This window comes from Triturus cristatus, chromosome 7, assembly GCF_964204655.1.
Source record: "Triturus cristatus chromosome 7, aTriCri1.1, whole genome shotgun sequence".
Lineage (NCBI taxonomy): Eukaryota > Metazoa > Chordata > Amphibia > Caudata > Salamandridae > Triturus > Triturus cristatus.
This window is the reverse complement of record NC_140590.1, coordinates 1,700,421,685-1,700,435,873: the sequence shown is the minus strand read 5'-3', so window position 1 is coordinate 1,700,435,873 and position 14,189 is coordinate 1,700,421,685. Positions and strand designations below refer to the sequence as shown.

The 14,189-nt window shown below is 47.3% G+C and overlaps 1 protein-coding gene across 1 annotated transcript in view; it reads right to left on the bottom strand.

The window, feature by feature from the left end:
* The window catches only part of LOC146812810 (alpha-2-macroglobulin-like protein 1), a 630,734-nt gene that overhangs the window by 238,170 nt on the left and 378,375 nt on the right, over positions 1 to 14,189 (bottom strand). Inside the window, exons 23-24 of the mRNA XM_085615203.1 lie at positions 14,086 to 14,137; positions 1,521 to 1,604 (exon numbers count right to left, since the gene is read on the bottom strand). Coding sequence (XP_085471329.1) covers positions 1,521 to 1,604; positions 14,086 to 14,137 — 136 coding nt within the window. The remainder of the gene's footprint in view (positions 1 to 1,520; positions 1,605 to 14,085; positions 14,138 to 14,189) is intronic.

Sequence of the window (14,189 nt, the reverse complement as noted above, 5' to 3'; positions counted from 1 at the left end):
ATATAGTGAAAATGCACAATATTTAATTGACCTTAGTACACAATGGAACAGATAGTATACAATATATTGATAATTACAAATAGCGTACATTATTGTGGCCAAGAGACAGAAATAGAAAATGTTATGATGTTCTATTCACGTTTCGGCCTGTTGCCTTCATCAGGAAGCCACAGGATTAATCAAAGTAATGGCAAGGGTTAATGGTGTCTCCTATGGACCATTGTAAAATCTGGGGTCAAGGGAATGGTGGGTTGCATTGACTGTCCATCTTGGGGATATATTTAGGGAGTCGAGTTATGTCAAGTCCATAGATTTAAGGCATATACGTAATCAAAATACGAGGTCTGTGCCTTGATGTAAAACCTGTGTCATATGTGCTGCGCACACGCACTGAAATGCTGTCTCGTGATGAGCAGAAAGCCCGACTGTAGATAGAGAGGTTATCGCAGTGGCCTAGTCAAACGATTACCTTCTGGCTGATAAGAGGTCAACGTGGAAGCAATTGTGCTGACTTTTTGGCCATTTTCTGCCAAAATCTTGGCAGTTTCTTAAAAGAGATGGCATTTTGAGCAAAATGAAAAATATTTCCACTCAAGAAATTACAGAAAATTACTCTCCACCATAAAGGATGTAGAGTGTCGAGTGAACCACTTTTTAAAAGGTTCTAAAGTGATTTTAAGAGAAAAATAGCCCTAAAAAGGCTTAAAAAGGCCATGCTGAGTGCTCCAAGATCCTGTCAGCGGGAATTGGAAAAAATAACTAAGCCAACTGCCCTCTAAGCACAATGTTCTATTGTCTTTTTTACATTGCCGCAGCCTATACAGTCACATTGCCATATCTTTCCCTATCATTCACTTTCCAAGAAAACTAAAATGCTTTGTGAAATTTTTTTTTTAAATCTCATTTTTCTTTCAGTGACCTTTTTATGTTTTTCTGACATATCTTATAGCAAATTAATGGAATTGGCAATATAGCCTGTATTTAGTTTCCAACATTATAATGTTGTATCACATGTATATCTTGGTCTTTCCAAGGTAAGGCAAAGATACTTCACAAATTGTGACTTTGGAAAAAGTGCTCTGGGATTCCCGCACGTGAGTGGGACTATTCACGTATGGTTATCAGTGAGGATTCCCTGAAGCAGAACAAGTATTTTAATTTTGTTGACAACCCCAATTTGAGTCCAGTTAGGATTAAAACAGGATTTAGAATGAGGTCCTCTGTAGGGAAAGCCACACCAGAGTGACGCAAGTCTCAAGATGGCAATGTGTGCTTTTCAAATATGGTCGGTAGTCATATCATACCCATGCCAAGGACTCAATAGACATGTAGGAACACTACACCATCTGCCCTACAACTGAACCCTCCAGGAAGAATGCTATTGGGACAATTTGTATTCAGCAGTGAAAATAAACATGGAAGATATATAAATAAATGACATTCTAAAACTGAAGCTTCCACTGCCTCTAAACGGCAAATTGTTGGTGTGTGATTTCCAAAATTATCATAGAAGTGCTTACCCAGGACTGCCACCTCAGCTCGGGCAGAACCCGCGATCACGTTTAGAGGGAGCAAGAGAGGTATACCAGTAGAATCAGAAGAACCTGAAAAACAGAAGAAAGATAAAAGAAGAAATCATGGGACTTAATCACATGGTAATGGCAAAAAATTAAGCATTTGTGGATATATGTGAGTGCAATTGAGGTTTAACCAACACTAAGAAGGGAGAACATTCATTCAGTTCCTGAGTGCATGTGTTGTCTATTCACAACCTACAGAGGATCTATAGGAAATTAGAGGATTAGGGGCGGGGTGTTAGAGCCCACCTCAATTGATAATCACAATCTTTGTCAGGGTGAATCACAAAAGTCACTAAATAAACCCGTGCTAGACCCCCTGGTAACGAAGGTATAGAAAAGCCAGGCTTAAGTTGGAGGCAATATGTAAAGTATTTATGCAGTACTCAAATAGTAATGAAGTAAAACAAACCAATTTAGATAAACATTGAATATTTTAATAAATAAAATGACAGCAAAACCACAAAGATCCTAAGGGTAACATCACATGTATGAATTTTTAAAGTGTGTATTTAAAAGTAGCTCTTAAAAGCACAAAGCGCCAACCACAGGCAACCGGTCTTACAGGTTGGGGACAAGGGTAAGGTTTAAGGCAAACTGAGAGGGAGTGTGGGTCAGATAGAAGGACAAGATTCATCCTAGTCACAAAGTTACCTTTAATCCTAGAAACATTTATGGCATTAGAAAGTCTTCAGTGGGGCCATGAAACCGACTGGATCAGAGGAAGGGCACAACGATGATGAGAAGCTGCTCCAGTCTTGTATATTAGTTAGACGCATGAAGGAACGCTGCCATTTTCCACCATGTGCACATTTCTTACATTGCCCTTTCATTTCACACAATAACCTTTTACACACATTTGCATTTGTGACAACACTGGATTAGTTTCTCTGAAACTGCATCACTTACAGATTCCACTTCGAGAGGCCTTTATGCGACTCCTTGGACACTATGTTCAAGGCCTCAACACGCATTGTGCAAATGTCGTTCTATTTTTTATCAACGAGGCAACATGGCTATCTATATCATAACAATGCTGACTTGACCAGGATTCGCAAGGATGCTATTCCTTCTAAATAAACAAGTATTTCCGGGGTTAGTCAGAGGGCTGCTCTTCTGACATTGGCGAGGTCTCTACACACTGAAGCTTTGACCCAGTAGCTTGCTGATATCTCTGTGAAGGGTGTCCAGCTTGTGACCAAGACGAGGACTTACATTCTTTCTTTCAGGTAACCAGGGTTGGATCATCCAGACCCGCGATTCTTGGCAGAACACATATACATGCCCTAGACACCTAGGTTAGAGACTGCATAGTAGAAGAATGCCAGATTTCTATATTGTGTTATAATGCCTTCATATATACATTTACTTAGCACGATGGCGGAACTTTTTATTCTGTTCACTGTCCTGGTACTTCTAATCACTTTCATTTGCTTCTGTCTATTGATCATTGCAGCACATATATGTTTTATGCAAGAATCACTTTGGTTCAATAAACATTGAAAATGTCCCACTGTGTATTCCTTGTACATTTCTCTGAGAAGAAGAAGAGGGCACAAGTGACTGGGCAAAGGGGTTCAAAACCTGTTACCACGATCTCTGGGGGATCAGACTTGTCATATTCAGTGGTTTTCCAATTTAGTGGTCGGCAGAACAATTTGCTACCCGCCTCGGTTTAGGGGTACTCGTGGTGGCTGCTGTGAGCTAGCTCGGCTATCGGACAACATATCCTGAGGGGTGCATAGAATCTGTATGGTACCATCACAACGGTTATGCTGTCCACAAATGCGCCATTCCAACCATAGGGTGGAAATTACATGACACTAAGCAAAGTCTCAAGTTGTTTGGAGGCTGCTTGGCACTGAGCCCATTGAAGCTGTCTATCAGGTGGTGCCCAATGTCAAATCTAGTGAAGCTGTCAACAACGGTTGTTGGCATTGATGCTCAGCTTTGAGTCTTGTCATGCTTTCAGTTAGGCAGGCAGGAGTACACTCTGACCAAAGCCAAGGGTCGAGGACCTTGGGAACAGTACTTCGGGGTCAGGCCTCACTCCCTTAGAGGCCAGCAGATGGAACCAGGTCCGGTCTAGGTGGGACCAGTTAGTTGGAAACCATAAAAGGCCTCTGGAAGCTTGTTGTCACCTGTAGCTCAAACAGGAATTTAAATATCCAAATGATATCATCTGTGTGGAGGAACTACATACCTGTCTGGGATTTCAAATGTAACAAAGCCTTCAACACCACCATTGCACCAAAACCCACCCTACGCCCACCACGAAGGAACTGGAGCAAGATCACAGAAGAACACCTCAACACCACCCTTCTCCTAGACCCCCCTTGTGCCAAGACCGACGCCAACTCGGCAGCCAAGGAACTGCACCGCTGGATCTCCAGTTACGCCGACAAGATCGCACCCCTCCGACACCCCACCAAACAATGCCCCCTAAAGGCTGCCTAGTCCACCACCGAACTCCAAGAAGCCAAGCGCTCCTGCAGACGCCTCGAAAAAACCTGGCGAAACCAGAAAACCACAGAAGATCTGAACAGTTACAGGAACGACCTTAATGAATACCACCAGCTCATAAGAGACACCAAGCGGACCTTCATCAAGAACAAAATCCACACCAATGCAATCAACGCCTCTTCAACGTCATACAGCAATTCAACAAACCCCCCAGTGAGGCCACAGACGTCACACCTTACCAGGAACTCTGCAACAAGCTCAGCTCCTACTTCCATCTGAAAATCAAGGCCCCCTACGACAACTTCAGCGAACAAACACCAGACACAACCCCCCCCCCCACTGACAAAGAGCCGACCATCACAAACTGGAACCTTGCCACTGTCAAACACACCACCGCGACCATGATGAACACTCACTCAGGAGCCCCCACAGACCCCTGCCCGCCGCACATCTACCACAGGGCTGCCGCCGCCATCGCCTCTGAACTAGGACGGACCATCAACACCTCCTTCGAATCCGGCATCTTCTAAGATGACTGGAAGCAGGCCGAAGTCAAGCCGCTCCTCAAGAAGCCCATAGCCGACCCGACGGACCTGAAAAACTACCACCCGATCTCTCTTCTCCCCTTCGCTGCCAAAGTCAACGAAAGACTCGTAAACGCTCAACTGACCGCCTTCATCGGAGAGAACTCCATCCTAGACTCCTCCCATTCTGGATTCCGCAGCAACCACAGCACTGAGACCGCACTCCCCGCCGCGACCGACGGCATCCGCATGCTACTCGACCAGGGCCACACTGTGGCCCTCTTTCTACTAGACCTCTCCGCAGCTTTCGACATGTCTCACATCGCACCCTCACAGCCAGACTTCATGAAGTTGGGATACGAGGATCCGCCCTCAACTGGATCCGATCCGGCATATGACCGCCGGCGGCAGATCATTCTCCCACCTCGCCGTCAAGACTTGGAAAACCCTCCCCACCCGCCTGCGACAGAACCAGGACCTGCTGACCTTCAGGAGACTTCTCAAGACCTGGCTATTCGAGCAGTAGCAGCACCCCCCCAGTGCCTTGAGACCCTCACAGGTGAGTAGCGCGCTCTACAAATGATTGATTGATTGATCCTTTCTTGCCCGAAGAACCCAGAGGATCAGACTCCCTCCCTTCCTCTCCGAACCTACAGAGATCAACTGCAGAGTACCCCAGGGATTATCTCTCAGCCCCACTCTCTTCAACATCTACATGGCCCCCCTCACCCCTATCGTCAGACAGCATGGGCTCAACATAGTATCTTACGCAGATGACACCCAGCTCATCCACTCCCTCACCAAGAACCCCGAAGACACCAGACTCTGTTTCCAGGAAGGAATGAAGGACGTCGCAACCTGGATGGAAAACACCTGCCTGAAACTCAACTCGGAGAAGACTGAGGTCCTCATCCTCGGACCGTCCACCTCCTCTTGGGACAACACCTGGTGGCCCTCCGCCCTCGGGAGTCCACCCACCCCTACAAACCACGCACGGAACCTCGGCATCATCCTTGGACTCCTCCCTCAGATCAACTTCATCGCCTCCACCAGTTTCAACCGCCTTCGCATCCTCCGTAAGACCTTGAAATGGATACCCCTTAATGCAGAAAAACCATCACCCACGCACTCGTAACCAGCAGACTGGACTACGGCAATGCCGTCTATGCTGGAATCAACAGAACTCTCCTACACTAGCTCCAGACCATCCAGAACACCGCAGCCAGGCTCGTCCTCGGCACAACACGGCAAGAACACGTGACCCAACACCTACGCAACCTCCACTGGCTCCCTGTTGAGAAGAGAGTAACCTTCAAACTGCTCACCCATGCCTACAAAACATTCCAACATCGGACCCAAATACCTCAACGACAGAGTCTCCTTCCACGTACCCACAAGGAACCTCCACTCTGCCGACCTCGCCCTGGCAGAGACCCCCGCATTCGCAGAACCAGAGCAAGTGGAAGAGCCTCCTCCTACATCGCAGCCAAAGCCTGGAACGAGCTCCCAATCAACATCAGACGCGCCCCCACCCTGCACACCTTCTGGAAGAACCTCAAGACCTGGCTCTTTGACTGAACCGGAGCTGCACCCCCCTCCCCCACAGCGCCTAGAGACCCTCGCGGGTGAGTAGCGCGCTTTATACATTTCTGATTGATTGATTGATCAGTTGCTATTACTTCCAGAAACTCCTGGAGATTCTGGCACACTATAGTGACCTCTGCCGTGCTGTCAAGGAGAGTCACCGCCCACCTCCTGTTCAGCAGGAGAGTTCTCAGTGTTTGTGGTATATTGTGCGGTTATAGCCCCAACCTTCTTTTTCTGAAATTGGGGCTTAAATTGAGGAGTTTTTTCCCCCTTTTTTATCTTCATGTCAGATGAGTGTTGTGAGTGCCTTGTGTTTTTTTTTAACTTATGTTTATTGAAGATATCGGTCAGTACAATCAGGAGAATACAGCAAAGCATCATCATCTTAGTATTATGAGAAGAGCCTGAGCTCCATACAGCCTTTAAACAGCATCTTCTAGTATAAGAGCACAATATCACCATGTCACACGTGTATAAGTCAAACTAAGGGTTCATAACAAAGAAAACTGCCAAAAAGGGGGAGGGGGGAGTAGACTGAGCTCCTCAGTTTACGCTGTGCAAGCAATGCATTGCCAACTTCCATCAGTCTGCTCCATTGTCATCAGGTCTGCTTACCAGCGGGGGAACTGGGGGGGAGACCAGCTCTCATCCTGCATTCACAGCCGCAGGTAGGTCTGCAAAGGGCATCAAAAATCTCAGGGTCATGCCTGGGCAGGCATAATGTCCCAATAAGCTGTCAGTTGGCCCTGGCAGAACACTGCATCCCAAAGCCAAACCTCTAACCGAGGAGCTTGAGGCCAAACCCAGCACATCACTATGTGTTGTTTACCAAGCAGCAGGAGCAGTGAAATTAATTTCCTTTTGTCTACAGGGACGCTCCTACTTATGCCAGCAGTGCAGTCAAAGGGGAGTGCTCCAAATGCAAATCTACCATTTCTTCTATTGCATCAACGATAGTCAGTCCCCCAGTAACAGCTAATGTCGGGGCAGTCCCAAGAAAGGTACAGGAAGGTCACGCAGGGAGCCATATACCTAATGCATCGCACAGCCTCAATCAGACCTACCCTGTGCAGCCATTCCGGCATCCTATTTAATCTATGCAAAAATGTTAAATGAATCAAGCGCAGCCTGTAGTTAGGGAACAGTTCTTTAACCTGAGCAAAACAGAATCACCACTGTTACTCCGATACAGTTGAACCCAGCTGGATCTCCCATTCCTGTCACGTCCTAGGAACACACACTGGCACTGTACGTTACATTTCAGTATACAGTAGTAGTAATTATCAATTTGCGAGGAGAGGAATTCTTCAAGAATCTTCCCAGTACCTGAAGTCTAGGTGGAGCTATTGGATATGAAGGAAAGCCGGACTCAGGGTAGCCCGGAGCTGATGATGGATAAATCTGCCCAACACACTGAGTTCTGTTCTCTCCAGAGTTTGTTGGGGTGCAATAAATATTCCCTCTGGGAATTCATCTCCCATTGTGGTAAACTGAAGTCTCCTCAATCTATCACAGGCTCCTGCATCCCGAGAAAAAGAATGTTTAATTAGAGGTACAGAGGGGGCGAATAACACCTCCAACCGTGCTCTCCAGCGCAGTTCATGCCAGACGCATACAGTGCAGCCGACCATGTCCACTCTGGCCCGCCGCCTAGATTGGGCCCTGTAAAGGACCGTATGTAATGGATATGGTGCCGCTTGGTCATATTCTGGCGCAGTGTGCACCATGAATTGTGTGGGGTACACACGGTGGAATCTAAATTGGGCCTGTGCGCAACTATAATAACTATCCATATCTAGCGTGCCGAGAAGGGAAGCGTCAATGTCTCCCAAGAGGCCCTGGGTTGTTTCCCCGCCCATGTCAATGTGATCATGTCCGAGGGTAGTCTCTGCCTGAAATTGCTGTTAAGAGGGAGTGGGAGATTAATGAATAGATAAAAACATTTGAGAAGAATAACAATTTTAGCAATGGCCAGACAGCCCACCAAGGACAGTGGTATTCCTGTCCACTGCTTCAGATGACTTTCCAGCCAGTCCATCAGCCAGCCATAGTTGGATTACCATAGTAAATCAACATCTCGGTTTAGCCATATTCCCAGGTATTTCACTGGATCCTCCCCACAGCAAAGGGGGAACTCGGATCAAAACTGCATAGTGGTCTCCGTTAACAGGAAAATAACCAACTTTGCACAGTTAATGAATATGCCTGATAACCCTCTGAATCAAAGGAATTCTCTAATCAAAGGATCTAGGGTCTCAGCCGGACGTTTCACATATAGAGTAACATCATCCGCATACAAGGAGACAATTATCACCCGAGGTGTGAAAGCTAAACCTTGGTGTGCATGGTGCTATCTGAGGCGGGCCGGCAAATGTTCCATGGCCATGGTGAAGTGGATTGGGGAGAGCGGGCACCCCTGCCTCATCCCCTGAGAGACCTGGAACGGGGGAGATATCACCCCAGTAATCCAGAGCCTTGTGGTGGGTCTTGAATATAGGAGGGCAACCAGCGGAATGAATTTAGGACTGATCCCCAGGCAGTCCAAGAGCGCAAATAGATACGGCCATTCAGTGGAGTCAAACGCCTTGGTGGCGTCTAAGAAGATAGCGGCCACTTGCAGCATTGGATCAATCTCTTGCTTTATGGCAAAGAAGGTGCATAAGTTGTACATTGTAACCCTACCCGGAACAAAGTCCAACTGATCTGGCCGCATTATGAGAGGCAGCAAAGGGAGGAGTCACGAGGCAATAAGTTTGGCCAGAATGTTGTTTTCTTGAGGCTGGTGGTATAGGAGTTGGGAGGACAAGTATGATTCTGATTTCTTGTTCTAGTCCTGTGGTGAAGATTTGTGTATGGTGTTTAAGCAGTGATGTGCAATGGGCATGCTGAAATTGATGGGGATGTGGTTGGACTAGGTGATTGGTGTGGGCATGGTTTACTATGATGTCGCTGAAGCCGGTGAAGATGGGTTTCAGTAGCTGTACTGTGGCGTGTGTGGGGCCTTCCACTTGCCAGTTTAGTCCGAGGTTGGACAGGTCCTTGAGGAGATTCATCAGGCTGGTCAGTGAGGTCCTCATATGGTAGTAAAGGTCACTGAGGAGCATAAAGGTGCGGGAGTTGAGGATTAGGAGGGGTGACAAAGTCTGAGATGATGAAGCTGAAGTTGGTTTGTGGTCCCGTACAGCGGAAGACAAAGGTACCGCTAAGGGTGTAGTTGGAGGTGATGATCTTAAAGGTCATGTTTCATGTTGTAGGTGGTGCTTTCCTAGGTGTGGAGCACCAGATGGATCATAGTGATTCCACTGGCAGGGTCGGTTGGTCCTGCCCTGCTTTGTGATCTTGTATCTGAGACGTGTGGCTGTTGTGATGACTGGGGCCAACGAAGGAGTTGGCCAGCTTTCAGTCAGGAAAAGCTGGTCCGTCGAGCGGTCATGAAGCAAATCTCAAATATCAATGGCATGTTTACTGACGGAGCTACTGTAGAGAAGTATGAAGGACAGGCAGTGTGGTGGTGTAGTGGTGGTCAGGTGTGTGTTGAGTAGCTTTCTATGCTGATGGATGATGGAAAATCCAGCTATGTCATGTCCTGTGCAGATGGATAATGGCAAGTGAGTTGTCTTGCTTGGCTTCCTTTCTTAAAGACAGTTTGGGTTGGAATTCAGTGATGTCACTTCCTATGCAGATGGTTAATGGGACATCCACTGATGTGCCTTCCTGTGCAGATAAAAGGAAGGAAATCCAATGATGTAATTTCTTGTGCAGATAGATGATAGGAAATGAGTCCTCAAGCTTGCATTTCTTTTAACGTTTTGAGGGAAATAATTATAAATGATTCTGTGCCCATTTCAGCACCCATTTGTCTCTGCGCTTTATTACCAGCTTATTGCTGGTGGTGTATCGAGAATTAAAAGTAGGCATATATTATATGTACTATGCTCACAACAGGTGCAAATCCGAAACTCAAAGAATCACAACAATAGGACATGGAGTATATCTATGATTGCATATTCTGCAGCACCTCCTTTCTGAATAAAAACAGCACGGCATGAAGTATTTTACTGTTGAGCAAGTTACTTACCTTTGGTAATGCCTTATTGCTTGAGACTCTATCTTGCCACAGATTCCTTACCTTGGAATATTCCCCAGGCACCAGACTGCATCTGGAGATTTTTTAACAATCCTCTTGCATGCTGATAGCTGGCGTCAGTCAGCTCCTCCTGGCCTCATTGGCGTTGTCCATGCCAGAAGTGGCATGAGTGGCATCCAATATAGGTGTCAACTCAGTTCTTAACTGTTTTTCTATAATAGAACCACAGAGCCAAGCTGAGAAGGAATGACTAGTGTGGCAAAGTAGGGTCCTGAATATTCTCTTTCATATGTCAAGACAAGCGGCAGAATGGGGAGAACGGGAGGGTCGGTAAGGAATCTATGGTTAGTTAAAATCTCTACCAAATAAGGCGTTACTGAAGGTAAGTTACTTATTCATCTTCTAGAGACCAAATCGCAAAGCAATCTGTCCCTGGAGGTGGGTCTGTGAACTGTTTTAAACTAAGAAGTCCTAGAGAACTAAACTGGCAAAATGCCCATCTCACTGGATCTGACAATGGAGGCTGTGGGGTTTCATGAATGTGTGCAGTTATGCCCATGTACCATCCTGGCAGATGTCCCAGACTAGGACCCCTCTAGCTAATGCAGTGGTCGCAGCTTCAGCTCAGGTGGAATGACCTCTCACGCCCTCAGGGGCTGTTTCTTGGCCACTGCATAGCAGATTTGAATGCAGAGGATGATCCATCAAGAGAGGATTTTCTTCTGATTTGCTTTCCTTTTCTTTGCCCGTGCAAAGCCAACAAAGAGTTAATTGTCCACCGGTAAATCTTTGGTACGATCAATGTAGAACAATAATACTCTTTTTGGATCCAGGCAATGGAGTCTCTCCTCTTCTTTATTTAAATTGGTAAGGGGAGAAAGGTAGGCAAGGTGGCGTTCTGCCAGATGTAGAAAGGTGTGACTATCTTTGAAGAAAATGATGCTCTGCTCTAAGAATCAACTTGCCTGGGAAGACTGAAAGTGCTTGTCATTTACTAACACTCCAAACAGATGTTATTGCCACAAGGAAGTAAACACCTGTGGGGCACTGGTAAGGCCAACAGGGAGCACAACAAACTGCTAATGCTAGTGGCCCACACTGAACCACAGGTAATGTCTGTGGACAGGCAAAATGGGAATGTGAAAATAGATGTCCTGCAAGTCCAACACTACCACCCAGTGTCTAGGCCGAGGGCAGAGAAAACCTGAGCCAGGATGAGCATATTGAGTTTTTCTTTTTTTTATAAGTAAAAAAGAAGGGACAGGTTTAGGATAGAGCGGAGTCCTCAATTCTCCTTTGGGACCAAAAAGTAGCAGGAATAGCAACCACAACTTAATGCTGGCAGCCTCTCGATGGCTCTTTTGGCAAAAAAAGGCCAATTCTTCCTGCCGCAAGAGCGCAAGGTGATTCTCCATCAGCCAATCGGGAGAGGGGGGTAGTGGAATTAGGGTCTATTTAAAGGGGAGGGCATAACCATTTTGCACAATCTGGGGCAACCATTTGTCTGTAGTGATCTTCCACCATTGGGGAGATGGTGTCAGACTCTGCCACCAAGTGGATGCCTACGCTGGTCTGGATCAAGGGCATACTAAAGAGGCTTTGACTGTGTGGCTGCCGGGGAAGGGGGCGGCACATTGGGTGGACCTCTGGCTTTGGGCCCCATGAGGCTTGTGGGAGACGTCACCCCAGCAATGGACTGCGACTGCTGGCCGAGCTGGCTAAGGGGAAATGGATGTAGTTGATAGCCCCTACCGTAACCACAGAAGGGGCAGAATGCATCTGTTGTAGAGCTACAGACTACCTAGTGGTGGTCTTGCTGTCCTTGAATCTCTCCAAGGCAGAATCTGTCTTGTCCCAGGTGCATACCATCAAAGGGCATGTCCATTAGGGATGCCTGGACATTCTCTGAAAAGCCAGTAATTCTCAACCAGGTGTGACGTTGGAGTGCCACCAAAGAAGCAATAGTTCTACCAAGGGAGTTGGAGTGCTCAACCTGGATCTGACTGAGAACTTCGCTGCATCCTGTCCACTAACAGTAGCTTGGGAGAGTATGGTCCAGGCCTCATCTGGAACCAAGCCACCACTTGTGCAACTGCATTCCTCACAGTATTGGAATAACGGCCTAATAAGCACACAGTGTTCATGGACCAAAGTGCCAGGCTGGTTGAAGAGAAAATCCTCTTACCAAAGTTATCCAGCCTCTTGGATTCCCTATTCATTGATGTGGTAGAAAATACCCCAGGATTGATCTGGGTGGGTTGAGATCTGGACTAGTGGGCCTACAGGGGTGGGGTGCTGGGTGAGGAAGGCTGGCTCCCCAAGAGGGGGGCAATGGCAGGGAGCAATGGTCCTGTGCTCAAGAGTGCCTGCATAGGGCTTGCCCCAGGCCCCAAGCCGGTTATCAGTGAAGGCTTCCTTAAAGTGTAATAGGGTTCTGTTGGAGATAATTTGGGTTGAAACAACTCTGGCAAGACGCTGGTCATGACCTCAACCATTGGCAGCTTTAGGTCCAGGACCTCAGCCACCCTCAATTCTACTATCACAAAATAAGCCCTTTCCCCCAAAGCCACTGTAGGAGGAGAGAGGTTCTCGTACCACTTGTCATCGACCATGGACTCTGCTAGGGGTTAAATGTAAGTATAGGGATCCTCATATTCATTCATGTTCCTCAGTGAGCCCTACAGGGTAATAGAGCTGTCTCCAATTCAGGCTGTGTGGGCCTGGCCAGTGCTGGAACAGACATCGTGCGACGCCAATCTGACTCATTATCAGAGTCAGGAATCACAATAGGTCCTGAGGTGCCAAAGCCAGGGTCACTGGAACGGTTCCTGATGGAGGTTGCAAAGTGCCTGCCAAGACCGATCCGCATCCATAAATGGATCCTGAGGGATGCTGAGGGTTACCAGGCAGCAGAGCCCCAGTTCAAGACCCTCACGAACCCATGTGGTCTGAGGACACCCCAGAGGGGTTCAGCCATCCAAAGATGAGGCTCATGGCCTTATACAATTCTTGGCATTGGGCGGCAGCCTCTCCAGGTCCGGTAAACTCGGGGAAGCATAGAGCTGACCCAGTTTTTTAAGCCATCTGCACCGTACCAACGTGAGAGTGGGTCCCAGAGTTGTGGCATTGTTATCTTGCGTTGTCCAGGAATGGATGAGAGGCAGAGAAGTCCAAGACCACTTTGAATTCTTGGACTTCATCTAATTGGACTTACCTGAAGAGGTCTGAGAGTGTGATGGGAAACACTGATTTGAGCAACTCCGTTAGCAGACCCAAGACCTCCCACATGAACGGGACCTGGAGTGGTGCAGAATCACATGGTGAGTGGCTAAGAACTTAATTGCCTGCTCATGGATGGTCTCGTAGTTCATGGTCCTGCACTCCGCAGATGATTTGGAGTTGTGGTCCCTCTCCAGGCACCACATACAGACCAAGTGGGGAATCCGTTAACAACATCTGTAGATGACAGGCTGCAGAAGGATTGAACCCAGAAGATTTTTTTAATGGGACATCCTTGCCTCAAGAAAATGGGAAAAAAGCACACTAGTCGAAAGAATCCAGTTAAAAAGTGACTGAGGGGAGCTCGTTCGGATAGATGCTGATGGCACAGATAAAAGGGAACTGAGCGCGCTGGGGTGGCGCTGCATGTCACTTCTGGCACTGAGGATGCCAAAAGATCCCACCTACCAGCACACAAGGGGATTGCTCAAAAGTTTCTCTATCCAGTCTGTTGCCGGGGATATATTCTAAGGTAAGGAATCTGCAGCTAGAAGTCTCCATCAGATGTAGCCTTCCAATTCCATTAAGCAGTCCATGACTGATTCTCTGTGACATTTGCAAGCCTTACCTTTTGGGCAGAGAAGAGTGCTCTGTGTCTTTTCCACAGGGATGCCCTCAGGCTGTGGAGAAGGAGATAGTTAGTCAAATTATAGGCAAATGTATACTACAGAA